Genomic DNA, 24,123 nt, shown 5'->3' on the forward strand with positions numbered 1-24,123 from the left:
GTAATTATTTGTTTTTATGGGCCGATGGGTTTTTTTTCGTTTTTTGTTTTTTTTGTTTTTTTTCCCCTCCCCATAAAGGTTTCACTTCAATCATGAACCTGATCAATGATCATCTGATCAGCTTTTCTCTCTTGTTTGTTTATCTCCCACCTTGCGCCAGAAAGAGGAAACCGGCGGATGTCGCGCTAAACAACAGCAGCACGTTTAAGCTTGATCAGCTGTTGTTAGAATTGATTTAATATTAATTTCTAGTATCAGCTGATGTTTGCTGGAGCCACAGCTGTAAAAGCTGCTGGTCATGATATCGGTTTGGTTATCTGGTGAGAAAGAAACATGAAGATGAAACCAGGAGATGTTCTTACTGAATCATCAGAGCTGAACAGGTGAAGGAGAAACAGGTTTACCTTTTAGGTGACATGAATGAGTTGAAAGGAAGTTATGAACTGTTTCTGAGAGACAAATAACACCAGGATCCTTTTCTAAGTAGCTGACAGCTGGTGACTGTGCAGGGGCGGGTCTAGCAAAGTGTTGCCAGGGACCCAGGTAGGACATTAACAGGGAGAGGAGGGCACAAGGAAATACTTTTCTTTCTTTTTCTCATTTAAAATGTCTCGCTTTTAACAAATAATTATCTGAATCTTAGAGCAAACATTTTCATCTGATGTAAAATGTATAGAAATCCATTATTGTACATAGTAATTTTTTTAGGGTCCCATCATAATTTCTTCAGAAGTAGCTAAGTACTGTATATGATGCCAGTATTTTCCCACATTTTCTAGATTCTGTACCAGTACTGTGTGTAAAATGCCATCAAAAAGTCAACTAAGTTTTATTCTTTCTCACCTGTCTTTCTGTCTCCTTTCACTTTTTAAAGGTTGCCATGTTAGAAAAAATATTTTGCCCTGCCATGCTGTTTATTGATGTGGCAAATTAATTGTTTATGAAAATATATGTAAATCTGTCATCAGTAATCTGTAATGATCATGTCTCACCTCTAGTCTTCTCTGTCTTAATTTCAGGTTTTCACCATGTGTTGTAGATAGTTCAGGAGGTTAACTCGACCAAGCAGTCTACTTTCGGGTACTGTTTAGAATACCAGAATAGGGAGGATGGTGTAGGTTTAAGTTTATTAGACTGATGCATATATACCAACGAGACAGTGTACATCACTGTGACAACAGTGTTTGTTTTCATTCAACGGCTTTATGGTTTTTGCTATAATACTTGGTGGGCCGGTCTCTAGTCAAAATGCCCGGGCCGATTTTTTGTCCCAGTCCAGCCCTGGGCCTTGCTGTGACTGTCCTCTCTCACAGTGAATGTGATTGGCATAGAGCCGTGCTCACCTTTTGACTGCGACCCGTCCAACAGCTGCAGTATGACTCATTTTTCTGTCTTCCATCATATCTTATCAGGCTTTCGATTTCTCTGACCTCTTTTCCCAGTTCAAGGCAATACAATTTATTAGCACACAGTAACACTGGATATTCATAACAACAGCAGATAAGACAAGATAACCTTGGACAACTAATACATCATGTGTTATTTCACCATTCATCTCCTCCTACTGCATCATCCTCCCTCACTGTTATAGGTCATCCTTCAAGTTATTTCTCTCTCTGCATTTCACTTACACTGAGCTAAGCGCACCTCTCTCTCTCTCTCTCTCTCTCTCTCTCTCACTCACTCACTCACTCACTCACTCACTCACTCACTCACTCACTCACACACACACACACACACACACACACACACACACACACACGTTGCAACAGTGTTGGAGTCCTGCTGAGTTGAAAGCGGCCGAGGTTGCGAAAGAGTAAACGATTTCAGCTAGTGAGAAGACAGGGGGTGCCGAGGAGATATATATATATATATATATATGTATATGTGTGTGTGTGTGCGTGTGTGTGTGTTGACCGTGAATGTAAAATGAAATGGAAGAGGAAAATCTCTGTTGGGTGAGATTGAAAGCGCTGCATGAGACTTGGCTTCCTCTGCTGTCAGCTCACACAAGTACGTGTGAGGTTTGGGAAGCGGGTGTGTGTACTAAAAACTCAAACGCACACATTCACAGGTATATGCACACACACACACACACACACACACACACACACACACACACACACACACACACACACACACACGTTTGGCATTCCAACTTGTGAGGACCCTCCTGTCAGGTATAACTGGGCCTCCAGGTGGTGTAATGTTTACCATATTCATGAGAAGAAGTCATTTGAACAACTCACTGACTTGGTATTCACGACTTTGTGAGTGTAAATGTTTTAAAAGACCTCTGGAACTGCCACCAGTAAATGTTTTAATGAAACCTTTTATGCAAGTGTCTTTTAGAGTTATTAAGTTTAGTTAGAGTTATCAAATATTTGTCATCTAAGTCTTTAAAATTATTAAAATGTCTTAATTTTTGTCTTTTTTTTTTTTTTTTAGCTTCAGTTTGAAGTCTGGTCTTTTTGTATTTTTCAAATGAACTTTTCCCAGTTGAACTTGAAAAAAAGTGCAGACAAGTTTACACTTTAAAGGGAATTGATAAATACTGGAAGGCCTCAGATATGTGCAGGACTTGGTCTAATCCTGACCCCTAACTCAAGATCAAATCCTCTCAACAAAAATAAGTGAGGAGTGACCACCGTGTCCTTGCATTAAAGTGATTCTCATAAGAGCATTCATATATAGACGGCCCCCCACCCCACACACACACACACACACACACACACACAAACCACCAAAAACTAAGAAGTACCCCCTCCTGTCCTTTAATCCACCACTCTCTGCAGTCTTAACCAATCAGAGAGCAGCTGTGACCGCAGGAGCTCAGCTGATCTGAAGGTGGGAGCGAAGAAGATTAGGACCCCATTCCCTCCTTCTCTATGTGTTGATTTTCTCTCTGCGTCCCCCTCATGTTTTTTTCTCTCTGTCTGAGCCCCTCTGTCCTTGCAGCCTCCTTAGCCTCCTTGTCTCTGCCCTCTGACCACAGGAATCCTGCACGCCCAACTCCCTTTGCTTTTTTGTTTTTCATCCAAGACTTTCTCATTTATATCTCACTAAGCGGTTGCATTTCTAGCATCGCTCAGTTCATCTCCCTTCCCCTTCCTTTCCCTTGTTGTTGTCTCATCAGTCTCTTTCTTTCTGTCCCAGGATTTGACCGTAGTTGTTTGGACACATTAACATAATCCTCCTCCTCTCTGATTTATCCAACACTCGCTTGGTCCTCTCCTCCACCTCCCTCCTAAATATTTACTCCCTGCTCTGTAAACCAGGCGGGCAAACTTGTTCACACAGAAGAGGGCATGATTAGAGGGTGATCGAGGGTAGAAGAAAGTAACAGAAGCAAGAGGGAGAGACAAAGGGGTTATTGGACTGAGGCCAGGCTTTACTTTCTTTTTAAATCTTGTACAAACTTGTCTGAGTAGGTTTTCAATGTTAACTACAGCAGAGGTTGTGGATTTAAGCTTTAAAAGTCTTTAAAAGTGTAATCAGTGCACTATCATATTAGAGGGCTTAACTGTGTAAGCCAGCACATTTAAGAATTGATGTTTTGCAACCCTTGTTAAAAGAAAATACTGCTTATATATGTCTTTTGCATTAACAGTGGTAGTTTTTTTTTTCTTTTTAAAGTATTTATTTGGTTTAGCATATAGTTTATGAATCTTCATTTTGATGCAAAAAAGTCACAGTACTTGTGATTTGTATGCCTCAAGCTGAAGCTGGGCAAGTGTTACCCCATCACATTTTTCTGGATTTTGGTGAGTTTCATATTAACATTGTTTTACATGTCTTAGCCTATGCTGTGTTCTGCCAGCTGATATTGATTTTATTGGCAGACTAAACTTTTTTTTTGTTCCCTTGCCAACCCTGTGTTGTTTTGTCAGAGATTCTGCCCACGCTTTAGTTTGATGAAAAGAAATAGGAGTGCTGTGTTGATGCAGTCCTAATGTTTAATAAATGCTGCCCAAATCTGCTGGCTTACATCTTAATCTGACACAGTTTCAACTTCTGTACTTTACCCCAGCAAGAGTTTAGCTGGTGTGGTTTACAGTTGGTTTTAAGTCATTTGGAGGAAAACAAAATGTGGGTCTGATTTGTTGATTTTAAAAATCAATAAGAGCTTTTGTGCTGTCCAAAACTGGGGTACACAGGGGTGTTTAAGTGGCGCAATAGTATATTTTTCACATGACAGCTCAAATCAGAGAGATTGAAAAGAGCCGCCTGCTGAAAATAATATGTTTACTGCAGGGTTTGGGCTTGGTGCCAAACAATAAGGGAATGGCCGCAGATCCCGGCGTTTCGTTTTATGTGAAGAAAATGGCAGCCAGAACTGAAAATAGTTTTACAAACACAGAGTGCTGTTGCGTCGCTGCACTTAATTAAATTGCATTGATACATAATGAATTGCACAATTATAGCAGTTCTGCTGAACTTTTTTGACAGCCAGACTAAATAAACATTTTGCAGATATCACCTCAGGCTGTGAGCGCGTGCGGTTTGCACAATTAATAGAATAATTGAAAGTAGGGAATGATAGATTGGTGGGTGCTGGTAAAAAGTAAAGAATAACAAAGGAGGGTTATAGATCCTATTTAGTTCTTTCCAGGTGGAACTGTATTGTAGTTGTAGTTTTTTTTGTTTTGTTTTTTTTGTTATTTAGCTAACACGTGTGTTTTGGTGCTCACATGTACTTCACCTGGTAGTTGGGTTTCTTGATTTTTCTACTAAAGGTTCTAATGCTCTACATCTTGGAGCGGCTTTTTCATTTTTTTTCTGAATAAATGCCAGAATTAATAGTTGATTTTGCTGATGGCTCAAGCACACGTTTGCATTAATCAAATGTGATATAGGTGGAGAGAGAGCAATAAGGGGCTAGCTTACCTCGTATGGGTTCTATGGTGCCGTGTGTAAAAAATAAATAAATAAATAAATAAATTTGTTGGGCCATGAACCAGACAGTGGCAGGTTTCCATACTTGTAATATGATGTGAGAATCAGCTGTCACCTCACATGTTATCATTAACAACTTACACTCTCGAAGTGTCACAGCACTACATTCATAAAATGATACTGCAAAAGTTTTACCAATCCCACCCCGAAACCCCACCCAAAAAAATTATTAAAAAAAAATGCCTATACCAATTTCTTACAATAGTTTCTGTTATTAGTTTGTTACTTTTCAGTTTGTTTTAAGTCTTAAGTCTCTCCATTTACCCTCTTCTCTTTTAGTTTCCCCAGGTACGGATGCGTTCCTTCTTTCACTTCTTCTTTGATCCTCCAGGACCTAACACAATTACACTACCCCCACCCCCCCACAGTGTGTTTTTGCATCTTTGTAAACCTGTTTCTTTTATTTTAACTTTGTTTATTATCCTTTTATCCTTTTTAGCTCATCCTTCCAGAAAGCTGATAAGCTTATGGCATGATGACACATCCATCTCTCTATCCACGGTCCTAAGAATTGCTTTAAAGGATCTCTCTAGAATATTTCTCAGATTTTAGTGAAACTTACACACAGTGATAGCCTAATAGGTCTTCACCCAAATTGTGGTCATGTTCTCACAAGCACTTTCCTGTGTATTGTGAGCTGAATATGATAGTTAAATATAAAATTTCAAGAAAGCTAACATAAGAAAATGGATGCATTCATTCAGCTGGAGACTGATGATCCTAATAGTCATATAATGCTGAATTAGTCTGCACCAGAGTATTTCCTGTCATTCAGTTTCTTAAGAGGAAAATATGTGGGCTGTGAGGATGACAGCGCTTAAGTGTTACTCACTGGTGTCAAGCGCTCCGCAGAGATTTGTCATGGCAACAAGCAAACGCTTCAGCATTAATCTGCCATAATGGACGGTAAAATGTCCTGTCAATGTGCTGTATCACCACTAATCTTACACACACTTGTAAGTCATTCAGGAAAGCCACTCTTGTGATTCATTTGTACTTTGAGTGATTTATTTATTTTAATTTTGTTTAATTTATTTATTTTGTAGCTTTAGATACAAAACAGTCTTGCTGGTCCAGACTAGTCCAGGAAAGTTCAGGCAGAATGATGGAGTGAACAGCTGTGGTTGGGAGGGCTGGATTTGCTTCATCCTTTAATTGGTCGAGCATGCGTTTTACTTGATCATGCTCATTCATAATGGAGACTATTATTGTTGGAAGTTTAACATTTTAATCTTGATGTATCAGAGGATATATTATAGACTCAGCAACATTTAAAATGCCACATAAGCATTAATCTCTTTGCATTAAGCATAGAAAATATGCTAAATATGCTGTAAAATGGCTCTTTGAATAGGGGCTTTTTAGATAAGAAATATTTTAGTTTGTTCTGTAACTATATTTGTGATGGATTGCTTTAATACTCCCGGGATGCTGTTTTTGCAGCAAGTATTAGATTCAAATAATTTCTGTGCCACTGCAGTGCATAGTTCCCTCGTCTTGCACTTTATTTTGTAGTTTGTGCAAAAGAGCTGGTGATAAATAAGGTAATAAAAACAGGAATAAACAGTTGTTGGTGACTTGTTTTGAGGGTTTGCTTTATACAGCAGACTATGATAAACACTGGACAGAGTTGATTATGTTGCCTCAGACAGGTAGTAAACACAATTCTGCTGTGAGTTTTCAGTGGGTTTTATGAATGCAAAGTGGCGTTGTGGACAGGGCGAGGTCTGTTTACTGTATAGGTGGAGGAAAAAGTCCATTACACAAGCAGCCGCCAGACACACTCCTGGAAAAAACTGTGCTGGCAGTACCACTGTGCTCTGACGGGCTCAAATATGCGCTGGATAGCAACCAGAGCTGCCCAAAATCAGATAAGCCACCTCTGTCGGGATCGGCTGTGAGAGGAAAATAAAGAGATGGACAGAGGGGATTAGTCTGGGTTTAAGGAAGGGTGAGGGACGTGCTTTTACATTTTGAGACATTTTTGTATTATTTTTCAATGTGTGCTTCCTGCATTTAGATTGGAAATGAATCAGAAGTATGGCAGCTCCAGACTGTTAACGGTTCTTTTTATGCCACTGATTGTATTAAGGTCTTCATTAAGGAATTTCTACTGACACAAATGTAAATTGAGTTTGTTCCATTCAGCAGTGAAAAGGCTGAATTTTTTTTAACATTTTTTTATCATAATCATCATCGTCATATAGCCTGCAGAAACAAAATTAAAGACACAAGGTTATGCACAGTTTCACAATTACTTTTGCCGCCATGTCACAAGTCCAGAGTGGGTTAAGCAATGAAAGACAGGACTTTCACACCCTCTGACCATGAATCCGTTTAGAAGAAAAAAGCTGTAGTTCCCAATTAGACACAGATGCACGCTACATGATTCACAGAGAAAAACAAAGATTTACTGATGTGTGCAGCATTTTTAGTTCTCACAAATGCACGTGCTAGTCTACACGCTAAAGCCAAGCAATCTGAACACGTGCAAAACAACTTGGCAAATAAACACGTGTGCAGCTCCACACGGATCTACAAATACATGCTGCGTTTAAGTGCCGGTGGAAACTGGACCATCTCGGCTTTCGGTGGATTCACATATCATCTGGCGTTGGGAAAGGCATTTTCCAAATGGGACACAAGCGCTTTGATTAGAACACAGGTTTACCAGCTAGATGCTGTACAGTAGCCAACAGAAACAAACAAACAGTGTACAGACACGAGTACACCATGGCAGGACATCCCAGTGACTCGTCCTCTGAAGTGACTATATAACACTTTAAAGACTGTCATCAATTTTCACCGTTACACCCTTATATTTGTGACATGCGCGTGCACATCCTTGCACTTTTTAAGCTTGAAAGAAGCTGTGTCGCTCTCTGGAGTGCACATCTGTTTTTCTGTCTCCCTCTCTCCCTCATGTTTTCATCCTCCCATCCGTCGAGCTGGTGTGATAAGCGGCGCTTAGGCAGATATATTGGTCCCATTAGAGCCACTTGATTCAGCTACTCTACAGTGAGGAGGCAGGCCATTAACTCAAGGCCATTTAAAGACGGCCACATACATCTTCCTAAAGACGCACACACACAAAGACACACATGCATATGCAAGTCAGACGTGCAGTCAGTAAGCGTGCACACTTAACAGAGCTCATTATTATCACTTGTAACATAATGTAACAATGTACAAGTTCTCTTAGATCATGTGTCTACCAACACAGGCAAAGAAAGAAAGAAAGGGAGGAAAAGTCAAAGCAAAAGGAGGCACAGAAACCCTAAAACACCAAGAACTGTGTGACAGTTGCATTCTCACACTCTGCTCTGTTGGCTGAAGCCTAATGGAAAAGTTTAGGGCTTCAGAGCTTGTGTGAAAACGGTTCCATTTTCTTGTTATCTCTATGGATATCTAGCCATGCAAACAGCTTTGGCTGTATTTTAAATGTCTGTTTCTGAGATTTGCGCCTTCTGTTGTAATGAAGGTCACTAAAGCCTCGCGGTGCTTACTGCCCTGAAAGTTGCATTGGAAAGCAGAAAAAGAAAAACTTAACAAGATAATCACTTTTTTTTTTTTTTTAAGAAACTGTTCAGAATTCAGACTTTCCTCAAATATTCCATCCTCCCATTGATTGGGGCTGGAGGCAGAAATCTCACAGCAGGACTGATGTGCCTGCACATGTAACAAGTAGGGCTCCCACAAACGATTATTTTGATAGTCGACTAGTCACCGATTATTTTTGCGATTAGTCGAACATTAGACGTACAGCTTATTGCACCAGCATTCATCTGCTCTTATATAACTATCATTAGCTTACAGCTTTAAGTGTTTAAAGTATGTGCTGACTATAAATAAAGGCAAGATGATAGTTTATTAAATTTTAATGAAATTTGCAGATTGTTCCGGTGAAGTTTAATAAACTCCTTGCTATCTAAAATATAACGGGACAACGGAGTATATTCTTGAACATCTCATGCTTCTGATAATCAGCTGTCTGCTTGAGGTTTATTCAGCTGTGCAAAAACTATAACTTTGATCTCAGCCAAACCGATTTACTCAGGAACATATAAAATACAAAAAACCCCCCAAACAATAACATTTTTAAGTGACTTATATATGTTTAACCTGAGTAGGTGGGTTTGAAAACGATTTGCCGGAAGTCCGGTGTTCTCACGGGCTCTAGTGAGCCTAGCCCCCGGCTAGCTATCGAGCTAGTGGGTAACAAACGTCTCCGAAAACATCGGAGCGCTTTTGAAAATATGTGGTGTCTTGATAAACTGAGCAGATATTTGAGGTTTACGCAGTTACATTCTCGCCTAAAAATATGTTAAAAGTTTATTTTGTGACCCAGAAAGAATAATAAGAGTAATATTAAAACTAACTAGCTGCCGCCATTGTTGGAAACTGAGCTGCGCTATGAATTCTGGGACAGAGCTACTTCTTCTTCTTCGGGGTTTAACGGCAGCTGGCATCCTTGTACATGCAGTGCTGCCACCTTCTGTTTCAGTCCGTTATTACACTCTTAAATCCTACTACTTATTCCTGCGTCTTTTGTGATCTGAAGCTTCAAACAACGTGTCGACTATTAAATCAGTCGTCGGTGATTTTGATAGTTGACTAATCGTGGCAGCCCTACTAACAAGTATAGTTCACCTTTGATTATGTCTGTATTTTTTCCCCTCTCTTTCATCTCAAAATGGGTCATTCCATCTCCATGTTACTATTTTCTCAACAGGAAACATTTACTCACAGTGGAGACCCATGTTTACTTTTTCTAGTCTTTTGGCTCTAGGTTTGACATAAGGAAATGACTGCATGCATTCACACACATTTGTTTGTTAAAAGTTGAAGCAGCGTAATCAAGCAATATCTGTTGGCTACATGGTTACAGAATACGGAGACTAAAATAATACTGCACATATTCATGGAAAAACAAGGCTTTAAGAATTGACTTAACTTTGTACTGTAATATTTAATGCAGGTAAACTCTCAGTATAGCTAAAGAGGTCAACTTTTACACTTACACTCTTGTTTCTTCACTGCGTGTATGTATGTGTGCGTGTGCACCAGAGAATAACTGGGGAAAGGAATGAGGCTGGTGTTGATGATGAGACTTGCAGGTGTGTATCATTGTTTGTGTGGGAATAACACATAGTATGCAAGTGGGAATTCTTTAGCTTGGATGAGAAAAGCTCATTGGTGAAGGTCAGGGTGTGTGTGTGTGTGTGTGTGTGTGTGTGTGTGTGTGTGTGTGTGTGTGTGTGTGTGTGTGTGTGTGTGTGTGTGTTCTATTACACGTGTGAGGACAGCATCACACAGAAGAATAAATGGAAAATGTTCAGGAGCAATATTTTTGAAAGGCTTTGAAGCATGACTGAGACAAAAATTTTTGTACTATTGGAACACTTCAAAGTGTAACTATGGGAGGTGAATGAACTGGTCAAACAACCATATAAATTTCAAAAGGAAAAAAAAAAAGTTTGTGGTGGTGGTGGTGGTGGGGGGGGGGGGGGGGGGGGGTGTAAATGGATATCAGCTGCAACTGTTATCCAACTGCAAATGTGAAGATGCTCATGAGGCCGCTCATGATCACAATGAGCTGTGCACCCGTTTTGAAGTTAGATGCCATCTTTAACCAGGGTTTCGCTAAGACATCATTCTCTGAGCTGTCTTACTTTATTGTGGGGCTGAGGGAAGCATGTACATCATTGCAGCTATTAATAATATTCGCACAATCCTGGGAAATGTAGGAGTGTAGCAGGTGGAGTTCATATTAGTTGAGTTCATCATAAAGTGATAACTGGAATGCACAAGATGACACAGCGGATGGAGGGTCTTGTGAGCGTTGAAGTGTGTGTGTGTCTGTGCGCGCACATGCGTGAGTGTCAGCCTCTGAGGAATGCAGCGGTCCAGAGAAGAGCAGCGCCGTACAGAGCCGAATCCATGTGATAAGAGAGATCAAGGCTCCAGGAGACCTCATCAACTTACCTAGCAAGCTCCCTGTTGATCCACCTGATACCTGGACCAGGCCACACCTACATACTCTCCCTCTCTCTGTATCTCTCGCTGATTCGTCCTGGACTCTTTATTTGCATGCATTTTGTATATCTCCCAATTCATGTGCTTAAACAATCCCGCACTTAAGCAGAATATGTTTATTTAGCCAGTGCAGTGATGGTTGGCTTATGTCTGCATGTGTGCTTTTTTGCGTGCGCGTTAACACCACAATCTCTAAGTCTTCAGATAAGCTGAATTATTTATTGAAACGTTTCCAACCCAGCATTTTTCCTCCTTTTGTTGTTCGAGGCCATAAATCTGCTGACGCCTGACCAGGAAATGTACAGGAATGCAGCTCGATCACTTTACTTAACAAAAAAAGAGGTTTTCACAGCTGTCATCAGTCTTCTGATAGGCTCTCAGGATATCACAAGTTTAAATACATTTGTGCCAATGCTGGGTTTCTGCTTGTTTGGGACATTATGAGTTAAACTCTTATTTTATCTAAGCTGAGATTTTCTTTTAAGAGTGAATCTTGTAAAATTTATTCTAAACGGCACTACTTGACCTGTTTTTTTTTTTGTTTTTTTTTTTTAAATTTTGTACTTGATTTAGCCATCACTCCCTTCAGCCACACCATAGAAGTCTTCACAAAATGTCATTTCCTGTTTACTTTCACTAGTGGTTTCAACTCCTAACCCTAACTATCAAGAAACACTCAAATACAACAAATAAAAGCTTACTAAGCTTTAAAGTTGTATGCTATTATATTATTATTTAGTTTTACAGTGTTGCTTGCATTCTGAAGGTCTTTCAATATTTGTTTGGACATTTGCTGCTTTTTCTCTCAATTTCAGTTCAGTTCTTGTAACAGACCATTTCCAGAGGAATCGGTGAGGTTCCTAATTCAAAGGATAAACCAGACTTGTGTCTCACATAACAGACAACTTATTAAAGAACCATATTTAAATTGCATTTTCAGCCACTTTGTTACTAATACCCTGCTGTAAAATCTTTCAATTTAAACCATTGCTTTTAGCTCAATCTATGAAAAATACACAATTTGACAGGCGTAAAGTAATATTTTTGCACCAACAAAGTAATTCCCAAATTGTTGTTAGCCCAAAATTTAACATACTTTGCCATGGTGTGCAGCGAAACTGAACTGGTAGAACATACAAGAATTGGCAGTTTTCAGGTGGAGACTGTATCGTGGTTTGGGGCTGCATTTCAGGCAATGGTGTAGGGGATCTTATCAAAAGATTACTAAATCAGATCAGATTTTGAACCGCCCTGCAATACCAACTGGAAAGCATCCAACTGGCAATGGCTTTGGTCCAAAGCTTAAACACACTGCCAATGCAGTAAAAGCATACCTGAATTTAAAAAAAACCAAACCAAAAAAAAAAAAACCCACACAATGGAAACTTATCAGTCCACAGAATGTGGATTCAACATTATTAAAGCCGTGTGGGATCATTTTGACAGAGAACAGAACTAAAGGCATCAAACATCCAAAGAAGAGCTTCAGATGTCGTTCAAGAAGCCTGGAGAACTAATAAAGATAATATTGGAATTGTATTAAGTCTAGTGTTGCCTTATAGACTATATTTGCATGTATGTTTGCATGTTTTAGTTGCTAATTATTGCATTTATTTTCCAATTTCCTGGGAAAGTATAAAGAAATTAAGGGTGACTCAGTACATTTAAACAAGACTCTTTTGGCTGTACTGTAGTTTTCATAATTCATTGGCTGTATTTCAGTAATGTTGTAAGAGATGGTTGCACATGAAACAGATAAACTATTTTACTGTGGTTCATAAAATGTGGCTCTTAGATTGTGACGGATCATGTCTCCATTTCAGGAATAATTTATTATAATAAAGTAAACACTGTTGTAATGCCTTTGTAGATTTACAAAGCTTTCTTTGTTAGGAAATGTTTATGGATGATTTCTCCTGTTTTCTGATTTTACAGATATGTAATAAACTCAAAATGATGACTTCTACACACAGATGCAAGCGACAAGCTAACTTCAGCCCCTGCGAACACTTTGTCAAAATGTAGATTATAGTCATTACTGGTGATCATTATTATTCTGACATGTCACAGACTCTTTCTTCATCACAGTAAAGACTTATACTTAAAGTCTTTTAAAGACATGTCAGTCTTATAAGACGTGAGATTTTAGATTTCAACATACATGAAAGGAGTTTTGTGGTTTTTGTTGGAAAAGTCAGAAAACGTGTCTCTGGCCTTTAAAGGCGAGTGTCTTTGGTGCTCTGTGATCTTTATGGACTAGTGTTTTTGTTTTTTTTCCTCCTCAAATTTTTCTTGTTTAGAGTATTCTCAAAAACTGTTGTGTGTTTTAGTGTCTCGAGCAACACGTTTGGTTTAGATCCATAGGCAGTTGCATTCTCGTGCAAGCGGCATGATTTGACATTCGTACCATGATAAGCGACGGCAAAAAACTGGATCCACCTCAGTAAGGTTGTAATCTCAACTTTTACAGAAAAAGTAGCCGGTGTGAGCATTCAGGCATGAAGCTGATATGTTAAGATGCTGTCAGATTACCTGAAAGGACTGCCTTTATGAAAGGGGCTCACAGATTCTATAAAATATGTTGTTAGCTGACAAAAATGTAAAGTTGCTTAAAATGTCTTCCTGCGATAAAGTGACACATACCAAATTAATGTGATGTCTCTGTAAGGTGATTTTACATCTTATATTGAACTGAATCCAGTGGCTGTCTAAATGGGGGGGTGACTGTGTGATTTAGACAGAGATCTTCAGAATGTGAAGAGAATGTGTAGACCAAGAGGGAGACAGGTTCTCTTTGCTTATGATTCTCTCTCTGAATAATGTAGTATCCATGTTGGGGTATATGGGTCAGTGGGGTTTTACTTCCCCCTGGAGACCAAAGGCACACCCCAGCACACACACAGATGCACACTTGCTTAATTCACTCCCCGAGTCCTGGCTTGTCTGCCTGGCTGGTTAACTCGCTGCGTGATGTCATACATTTTTCATAAAGTCTGCATTGCTTGGTCAATATTTCATATTTGCTATTGACAGTCGGGTGAGAGTCCATAGTAAGGAGCCGCTGCTCCCTCTTTTCCCTTCGCCTTCTCTCCCTCCTACTTCCATCCCTCTCTGGCCTGTAATTAAATTAGCTCTGTCTGCAGATGACAAAGGGCCAGTCATTCGGGTGGTGCTTAGATAGCAAGTAGCTGCACTCTGTAGAGCGGATATGAAGTTAAGGAGGAATGCGCTGAGCTGAGCTCAGTACCTCTGTTAGGAGAAAAAAGGTGGGGAAGAAGAGGATGCCTGGATCCAGGCCTGACTCACGCAATGAACTTAGACCAGATACAGAGTGAAGATTTTTTATTTCAGCTGTTTGGCAAACTGACCTTTAGGGCACCTAGTAGCCTCGCAAGAGTGATGACTGTGTTATGTTAGGTTATGATTAATAATTATTTTTAGTTGTGATGAGTACTTGTCCCATCTGTGGCATGGTCAAAATAATGTTGAAAATGCCTGCTGCAGCATTACACTGTCTAAGTTAGCATATTTGTATGTTTGTTTGTTTTTTTCATCTGAAGCTGCATACACACTTTGCTATTCGGAGCTGACCCAGATGAAATATGACCAGGGTGGAAGAATGGAGGCTATATCTTTGTGCGCGTCTCCAAAACTGTGGGCCTGTGTCGCACAGTGAGAGCACAAATGTGTCACTACTCGTCAATCATTAGGATTGCAGCATGAAAACATGCTCTTATCAAGCTCCCTCAATCATCTAGATAATTACACAAGCCCAAATGGAACAGACAGAGGTAAAACTTTTTAAACTGCAAATAAAAAATGATCGTTGCTTCTAGACTCTGCATTTTGAAGCCTCAGGATTAGTGTTCAGCCTGCTGCCATATTGGTGTCTTGGAGCCAGAAATTAGCAGCTAACTAGCGAGTATAGTTAGCAAACAGGAATATGGCATACACACGAATCACATTATAATCAAATACCAAAATCAAAGTATAAACTACTAAAATTGTTTTTACCACATAGCAGACTATGTTATTTGTCAGATAGTTCCATTAAAATGCTGCAGTTGATACTAACAGCACAAACATGAAGAGGTCCAGATTAGATGCAGCTAAATGCTGTAGCTGTCTATGCTAGCACACTTGAAGCCTCAACAGTATCTGGCCTATAGTTTAGTAGGTATTTTGAAAGTACTTAATATTAGTTTTCATTTTGACAATTTTTATTTAAATTTAGTCGCAGTCTTTTGAATGAAATGTCATTTGATTTTCATCATAATCTAAGTTCTTTTAGTTTTATGGAGTAAAAAAAAATGTATTTAGCTGTGATAGTTGCTCCACACAGTTTACAAAGCGTCATTTGTTGACAACAAATGTATAATATGTCCATGTGTCTGCTCTTCTCTTCCTCACGAGTGCTGACATTTAGTGTTTTCATGAGAAACGTGGAGCATGGGAGCTAGTTTCCCAGGGGCAGATCAAATGTCCGTGTCTAACCGTACCGCTTAAGATTACTTCAGAATATTTTCATCTCGTTTTTATTCGTTGACAAAAGTGTGAATACATTTCATCGTAGTTTTTGTCCTCATGCATTACTTTTTATTTAGTTATTGTCTTGTAGTTGTCAGAAAAAGAGGACATTGACGCAAACTGTCAAAATTTATTGGTCAGCAACACTGCTTATAATATCCTCATAAAGACATTAGCACGTCCCATCCATGTTGTTTGAGTTTTTTTCTTTTGTGGTCCTCTTCTCTCAGCTGCTCAGTGTGTTTGTTTGTTTTCTCTGCTGACAGCCTTGTTGTCTGCTCTCGTTTACTTGCAGTGCTCCCCACCTGCTCACCGCTGGACTTCCACTGTGACAATGGCAAATGTATCCGTCGCTCTTGGGTGTGTGATGGAGACAACGACTGCGAGGATGACTCCGACGAACAAGACTGCCGTAAGTACACTTTGTCTTTCTTGAAAACACAAACAGTAGCAAAGACATACACTCGACCTGCTCCGTTTTACTCAAGGGGATGACTTATTAAAGTGAACAGATGTTTGAGGCAGCCATGTGCAATGAGGTGTTTGTTTAGAGTCTAAAAGCGTTGCCTGTCTGTTGCACTCACAAACACACGGGCAATCGCATGTGCACACGAAAACATTGTGGCAAAAGGTCAGCTCTCCCACGGTCACAGCACAAGACTTTGTTTGACCTTTGACTTTATTTTGCTCCTCTTTTGTTTTGAGGAGTTATTTGTGTTCTAAGTCGTGTGTTCTTGCTGAAGTATCCTCAGCTTCCTACCAGGCAGAATCGTGACAACACTTAAACTAAAAGGAAAAACCTGAAGCTTTGACCGCTACAGTGAGGGTATCTGTGGTCTCTGTGTTGCTATGTGAGACATTTTGCTTGATTTTGAGGACATTCTTGAGAGAGGAGGGTAATTTCTCTGTTCTCACTTCCGTCTTTTTTTTTAAAAAATGGGTTAATGCAGCCTTCAGAAAATTGTCAGATAAACATGATAAGGAAACCATCCTATTTTACTAACTCAACAATGTGCTTGCCCTTTTAACGAAGGTCAGTTTTAGATTCATTTGAGGTTAAGAATAGGAGTTGTGCTCTTTAAAAGAGGTCATCAGAAGTAGAGGAGTACAACTGCTTGTCTGTGTGGGGTTTTTTTCTTCTTTATTTGAGGTGTGGCCAGTGGTCAGATTCTGAATCCACATTTAGTCTCTATATTTACCCCTGACAACTCAGAAGGCTCTGTGTGTGCAACCTGATCGGGGTGGATGCATGCTGCAGGCTGGACATTCTATCACAGCATCAGAAGCAAGTTCGGCGATTCAGTTCGATCAACTTTAACACTCTGTGCGGAGGACTGGAATAGTTACAAGCAGTGACATGTCCTTGATGGAGTCGACACATGGCAGTTAGGCAGTGTCCTTCAAGTAACTCACTTCTAGATCTGTGAAGGATCTTCCACCAACAACATGTTGCTTAAATTATACAATTCATATCAATTATTGGCGATTGTATTTTTTACTTTGGCCCCAATAAAAGTGGTATAAGGGTGACAATACCGAGAACTTGACATAGACCTCTTATGCTTCTTTGCAACCATAAACCTTCTTTCTTGGACTCAGCTACAGTAACTTTGATTGATTCACAGTTCATAATAATCCTGGTTGTTGTATATTTTGTTATTATGCCGCCTCTAAACCAGTTCTGAACAAGCCATTTAAAGAACTCTTCTTTTAAAATTGATCACCTAGGGGTGATCAATTTCAGCTTTTCTTCTGATTGGCTGCCCCTCAAAAACAGAACGTTAGGTGGGTGGGGCCCGGACAGATACTTCCTGCCAGAGCTGCAAGTATTTGAACTCACATTTATGCTGGGCTCATTATTTGAAACTTTATGATCATTCACCATTGTGGTAGAACTAGAAAAGTAGAAAAAACAAAATAAGGGCAAAAGTAACTCCACTTGATAATTCTGTACATCAGATCGGGAACAACTCGTCTTTCAGCATATTTTGGCTAATGTGGAATTAAGAGTAGATCACAAAATCTGTATTGTGATTCTGGCTCTGCAGAGGAGTGGTAGCTGGGTTGGGTAGGCTTTTGATGGAAGGTAGCTATTAATCAAAAGAAGGAACGTTTTTGCTTTTGGCTGGCTTAGTAAGCTTCTGACTCAGCAGGTTGGTAACTATAGACCAGAGTGACAGTCCTATTGGTAGCTCCTGGTCTTGGTAGCAGTAGCTTAAAACTGTGCGTCTTTAGTTTATACACATCAAAGGTTTTAACAGTATTGTAGTTCCATATATATTGGATATCAAAGATGACAATGACCTCATATCTTGATTGGGAACTGCTATTATAAATTCTGTATGGTAGAAATCTGGCCTTCCCATTTTGTTTTTATTTTAATGCAAGCGAGGCCTGTTTTTGTAAGAAAAAGTGATATATGACTAATGCTAGTGTTGGCTGGATAGCTTGATAACATGACGCATAGGGTCACGGTGATAGTAAATGAGGTTCATATTTTGGCAAGCAAAAGTGTATGAATATTTTTGCTCAGTTTGGTGTGTTTTCTTTTCATGTTGATTAAAAAATAAACTGGAACCACCTTCTTATGCTTTTGAAGTAGGGCTGCCACAAACGATTATTTTGATAGTCGACTAGTCACCGATTATTTTTGCGATTAGTCGACTAATCAGATCATCATCCATTGAACGTAAAAGTACAGCTTATTGCACCAGCAGCATCTGCTCTTATATAACTATCATTAGCTTACAGCTTTAAGTGTTTAAGGTCTGTGCTAACTAAAAATAAAGACAAGATGATAGTTAATTGAATTCTAATTAAATGTGCAGATTGTTTTGGTGGAGTTTAATAAACTCAGCCGATTTACTCAGGAACAAATAAAATACTGAAAAAAGCCAAACAATAACATTTTTAAGTTATCTAAGTGACTTGTATATGTTTAACCTGAGTAGGGCGGTGGGTTTGAAAACGATCTGCCGGGAGTCCGGTGCTCTCATGGCCCCCGGCTAGCTATCGAGCTAGTGGGTAACAGACGCCTCCGAAAACGTCGGAGCGCTTTTGAAAATATGTGGTGTCTTGATAAACTGAGCAGATATTTGAGGTTTACACAGCTACATTCTCGCCTGAAAATATGTTAAACGTTTATTTTGTGACCCAGAAAGAATAATAAGAGTAATATTAAAACTAACTAGCTGCCGCCATTGTTGACAACTGCGCTGGGCCGCGCTATGAATTCTGGGACACAGTTTCTTCTTCTTCGGGGTTTAACGGCAGCTGGCATCCTTGTACATGCAGTGCTGCCATCTTCTGTTTCAGTCCGTTATTACACTCTTAAATCCTACTACTTATTCCTGCTTTTGGGATCTTACAAAGCTTCAAATGACGCGTCGACTATTAAATCAGTCGTCGACGATTTTGATAGTCGACGTAATCGTGACTAGTCGACTAATCGTGGCAGCCCTATTTTGAAGCCAATAAAATGAATATGTAACTCCCCACCAAACCACTAGCATTAAATCTGTAGAGCTAATCTGTTGATTGTAGCACTGAGTCTTGTGAACCATTTGGTCACTCTAGCCAATTAAATGTTGGACATGTGCATAGGATTACAGGGACCATCTTGCTGTATTTAAATACAATAGAATCTGTTTAATGGCCTATGCACAGACGCCACTTTCACTGTTTTCTCAAAATTCAAGTAGTTTATAGGTGCAGCAGGTAGAGGATAGCTTGCGAATGATTTTTCTGTCACCTGGTGATTTCTCCTCCTCCTGTGCTGGCCCACATATAGCATGAGCAGCCAGACACTGAATCACTTACTGATGGGGGTGGGGGGTGTCTGTCTGCAATGAGGGTGCTATGAATTTTTCATCTTCATGCCCAGTAAATTTTCCTCCCTCCTCTGTTTCCCATACTTATTATTTCATGCTTCTTTCTTTCTCCATTTCTTTCCCCCTACCTGGTTTGGCTCTCCGTTCCCAATATGTGCTGGCCAGTATAGGTTTCTCCCTAAGATGAGGTGGTTTCATTGCATTATTTAGGCCTGGGGAGACAATCCTCCACGCTTGGCTGGAACCGAAGTAGCTGTCAAGATTTCAGACAAACATGGAGAGTGAGGTGTGCCTCGGTGCAGAGCAGTGTGTGTGTGTGTGTGTGTGTGTGTGTGTGTGTGTGTGTGTGTGTGTGTGTGTGTGTGTTAAAAAAGGGGTTTGAAATCTTGACGTTCAAAAGATATTTTAATCTGGCAAATAAATATTTCGACACCTGTCTCAGCTCATACGCACATGTAGAGAGCGTGGTATCGACTCCCAGTGCTCTTTGCCCTTTGACTTTTGGCTGCTGTGTGAATGATGAGTTTCTTGAGGGCTTGTTGACCTCTGACCTTACTCTGTTTACTTCGCTTATGGGAAGGGAGCTAGAGCATGGGAGAGGCAGAGAATAGGGGGCAAATCAATTATTTTCTTGCAACCTGAATAATGGAACGAGTTTGATTGTCAATTGTCCAGGTAAAATTAAATTTTCATTGGAACCCACCAAAATACTTTTTTTTTTTTTAAGGGGGGGGGCGAACTGGCTGAGGTGGGGGCGAGGTCAGCGGAAATTTAGCAGTTGAATGAATAGCATGCTCGTGAATGTTTAGTCTTAGATATTTATTTTAATACACTTGGCTCTGTATGATGTCACTGAGAGTAGATGGTCATTTAAGGCACACAGCCCTAAGCTTTGAGCATAAAAGCTCCACCCACCTGTTATGCGAATCTTCTGTTTGCGAAGGGCAGCCAATCAGAAGAGGATTGGCTTAAAGGGAGGGAAAATGGAGCTAAAACAACTAATTTTAGAAAGTGGATGATTTTGTAGTGTAAAGCAAGTTCCAATGATGAGTGTAATAATTCCCAAATGTAGAGGATCCCTGTCAGAACTTTCTAAATATGTCATGTTTTTATATGGAAAACATTCTAGAAAGATGCTTCCCTTTTGGATCTTTGTTAAACATTAATTTGGACCCAGATCATATATACGTGCAATGGCTCTGGGTTCTTATGTCATGTCACTCATCTGAGAAGTGAAGTGTGGTTCTCAGGTGTATTTGTGTGGTGCTATAATACTCTTGAGAAAAGATGAAAGCTTTCAGTGGAAAAAAGACGAGCGTTACCCTTTTCCTTTTTGTCGGGTCGTCTCTTCTGTGGGCGTCCTTCTGTTTTTGTCTCTTCTTATCTCTCTTGCTTTGTCGTAACTGTCTAACACTCACACACAGCAGTGATAAATTATAGATTGCCTACTGCCAGGGGCCAGACATCACTGGTTTTCTTTGGCAAACCTGTTTGCTCGGCTCCAGCCGTGCTTTGCCATCGACTGCAGCAGTAACGGTAGAAGGCGGCGCTTTGGAAGTGTGATGAAAGAAGCAAGGCGAACCAGTTGTTTCGATAAATGAAAGGGTATGAAAGTAAAACACTGTCACAGGGCTGAACTCTCACAAGAGGGAGTGACTTTGTCTCTCTGTTGTGTCAACTGTTTGTGCGAATGACTAATGTTCCTTTTATCTCCAGTCTAAAGGTTAACTGCATAATGAAACACTTCCTAATGTACAGCCAGCACTATGTGTAATTAAGATATAAAGCATGCTGCTAGAGCTTGGTGAAAGAAATCAATCCAAAATTTGAGCTGGACTAGAAGAATATGCATTAAAGCAACTTTACAGCAGTGTGCCCACAACCATAATGCCTCAGAATCTGCCTCTAAGTCAGATAAAAGTGGGTTAAATCAGTAAAGTGTTCAGTTCTAACACACAGACAAACATACTTTAAATTATATTAGTAACAGACTATAAAATACCAAAATTTGACTGAAACACAAACTTCTTGGATGCTCTGTAATACAGAACAAGCCAGATTATCAAAACTATTTTTTAGTACCAGGCTGTAAACATGTTGCAGTTCTGTAAAGTTGGACGGGGGTGTTTGGGGGCCGTCTCGTTTTTGGAGCCCGTCCCAAGTAGTTGGTTGAGAAATGGCAGCTTTTGGCACATTCACGCTGGCTTCTTTTTCTGGTTCCTGCTTGAAATAACACATCCAGTCTTGGATTTTTAGACAAAAAAAAAAAGTTCTTCAGTTGCAGCTTCACAGCCTCTCTGAATGTTTCCTAACAAATAAGAAAGTAGCCTTTTTGTTAGCTTGGTATTTTTAGGTTGAAATGCAACGATCATTTCAAGGCTTTTATGCAGTTTGAGTAATAAATCAAACATTTGACTTTTTTCTTCCATGAAAGCTCGTCTCTATTAACATCCACTTTAACCATCATGTATTCAGCTAGAGCCAATTTTGTTTTTTTTTTATTTTTAAGGTTTTATTTTGTGCCTTTTGTGAGGTGTTGAAAATGTGCTTTGTAAAAGGAAATTTATTATAGCTGTAACACAGACCACTTTACACAACCTTATCGCTTACTGTGTTGCAATGCGTGTAAATTAGAGATTTTCATATTGAGCAACAAGACATTCAGCCTGAAAGCTTCACAGTCACAGACCTGCAGTGTTCTGAAAGATCCGCCTGTTTATGGAGGGCTTTTTTTTTTTCTGCACAGCTTTTTGCTCTTAGTTTGACTCAAAGAATTAGAGTTGCCCAGATTTCAGGGTAGCTTTAGTGTCTTTTCATTGTGTCTGTGTTATATGGTGTTCTGAAGTCTGTCACTTTTTTCTGCCTGCATAGCTCCCAGGGAGTGTGAGGAGGACGAGTTTCACTGTCAAAACGGCTACTGTATTCGCAGCCTCTGGCACTGTGATGGCGACAACGACTGTGGGGACAACAGTGATGAACAGTGTGGTGGGTACACACACAAAGAGGCTCACCTAAGCCCGAGCATGCAAGGCCTTTATTCATTCCGACAGTATTTGTAATAGTATATGAGCCTGTGTGTTCTTTCCATGGCAGACATGCGTAAATGCTCAGACAAGGAGTTCCGCTGCACGGACGGGAGTTGCATTGCTGAGCACTGGTACTGTGATGGAGACACGGACTGTAAAGATGGATCAGATGAGGAAAATTGCCGTAAGTTACTGAGAGAGTATGCACAAGCTTTGTTTTGTAGACACATTGACAGGCCAGCTTATATTTGTAGGGCATCATCCACGATAACTCAAGTCAGATCAGAGTGATGGTACACTGCAGCATGTAAAGTCAAAATTGTGGCCTCAGAAAGGGGCAAATATGCTTACCAGTAAAGCTGTATGTAAACCAAGATCTCACAGTAACAAGTTTACCCCAGACCATGTAAATGTGTTCACTGTCTCAATGTAGAGCTGAGCTTCTGCTTCATTTCATGTATAGTTTCTGACAGACTCAGCAAAGTAGCATCAAAACTTCAAAGTGCCTCCGACAGCCAACTGCTGCACCATCTTTTCCAGCATCTGTTTAACATGTCTGCGTGTCTGTGCAGCTTCAGATGTGATGACAGCCACCTGCAGCGTGGAGGAGTTCCAGTGCGCATATGGCCGCTGTATCCTGGACATCTACCACTGTGACGGAGATGATGACTGCGGAGACTGGTCGGATGAATCGGACTGCTGTGAGTTCCCCGTCGCATAGCTAGAAACACACCTGCAGCATTGTAGACGTCAGGGTCTAGTCTCAAACCTCCAGGGGGGGAAAAGTGTACTTCTTAGACACCAATCCAAGTTTTGGGCAGAAGTAAAGATTTGACAGGAAACACACTCAGTGTTTAACTAGGTGATCCAGACCAATCGTGCCTCTCCGGCTGGTGTAAAGAATTGCTGTCATCTGATTACACACACAGGCACAGATAAACATTTCTTAGGATCCCTGCCAGTGATCGTGGCTCTCACTAGACTGTGTTGTGCATGGTGGATGAAGGCAAAGCTCTTTCCGTTTTCTCTTCCCTCTCCTTCCTTTTATTCTCTGCCTTTCCTCTGAGTGCAACTCAGATTCATGTGTTACAGCTTCCTGCACTAGTTCAGCTGGAGTTTAAAAGTACATTAAAGGCTCATCTGAACAGGAAGTTTAACATCCATCATTTTTAGTGGTTACACCGACCGAGTCTGTTCCAAACTGGGCTCAGATACTGAACGCTGACAGTTAAAGCATGGTGCAGTATAGGGCTGCGCGATATGACCAAAATCTCATATCCCGATATAAGACATCTATCGTCCCGTGTTTTAACCGATGCATGAAACTATACATTTTAGACATAAGTTGTGAGTATTTATTACACGGCATGCTACGGGGAAAAGCCTGTTCTAACGTTTGAGTCTAAGATTTATTTTTTAGCATCTGGCGGCTCTTTTTTAATTCTCATCTGTAAATAATCTGCTCTTTCACGTGATTCAGTTTATTTTGAAAAATCTCAACAGGATCTTGAGCTTTATTGTGAAAGGTTTATGTAGAACATAAACAAGCGGACACGCGATGGTGTTACTGTCGTTGTTGCTAACCACAATGCATAAAAACAGGCGCTTGTCCGTCCGTAGTGTGGTTATATAAAATATAAGAGAAAGAGAGAACTTTAAGAAATTAATATAGCCACTACAGTGACCATCAAAACGATGAAAAAATATTGCCGTAAACAGTTTATTTTGCGACACCACGAAACAAATGA

The 24,123-nt window shown here is 40.1% G+C and overlaps 1 protein-coding gene across 2 annotated transcripts in view; it reads left to right on the top strand.

The window, feature by feature from the left end:
* The window catches only part of lrp4 (low density lipoprotein receptor-related protein 4), a 111,002-nt gene that overhangs the window by 55,511 nt on the left and 31,368 nt on the right, over positions 1-24,123 (top strand). For both annotated transcript variants that reach the window (XM_086294398.1, XM_086294399.1), the window contains exons 3-6: positions 15,815-15,931; positions 22,221-22,334; positions 22,443-22,559; positions 22,948-23,076. In XM_086294398.1, coding sequence (XP_086150524.1) covers positions 15,815-15,931; positions 22,221-22,334; positions 22,443-22,559; positions 22,948-23,076 — 477 coding nt within the window. The remainder of the gene's footprint in view (positions 1-15,814; positions 15,932-22,220; positions 22,335-22,442; positions 22,560-22,947; positions 23,077-24,123) is intronic.

Source organism: Aulonocara sp. 'chitande type north' Nkhata Bay, linkage group LG1 (assembly GCF_057382095.1).
Source record: "Aulonocara sp. 'chitande type north' Nkhata Bay isolate Kocher_YH1m ecotype deep benthic linkage group LG1, A_spYH_male_GT1.1, whole genome shotgun sequence".
NCBI lineage: Eukaryota > Metazoa > Chordata > Actinopteri > Cichliformes > Cichlidae > Aulonocara > Aulonocara sp. 'chitande type north' Nkhata Bay.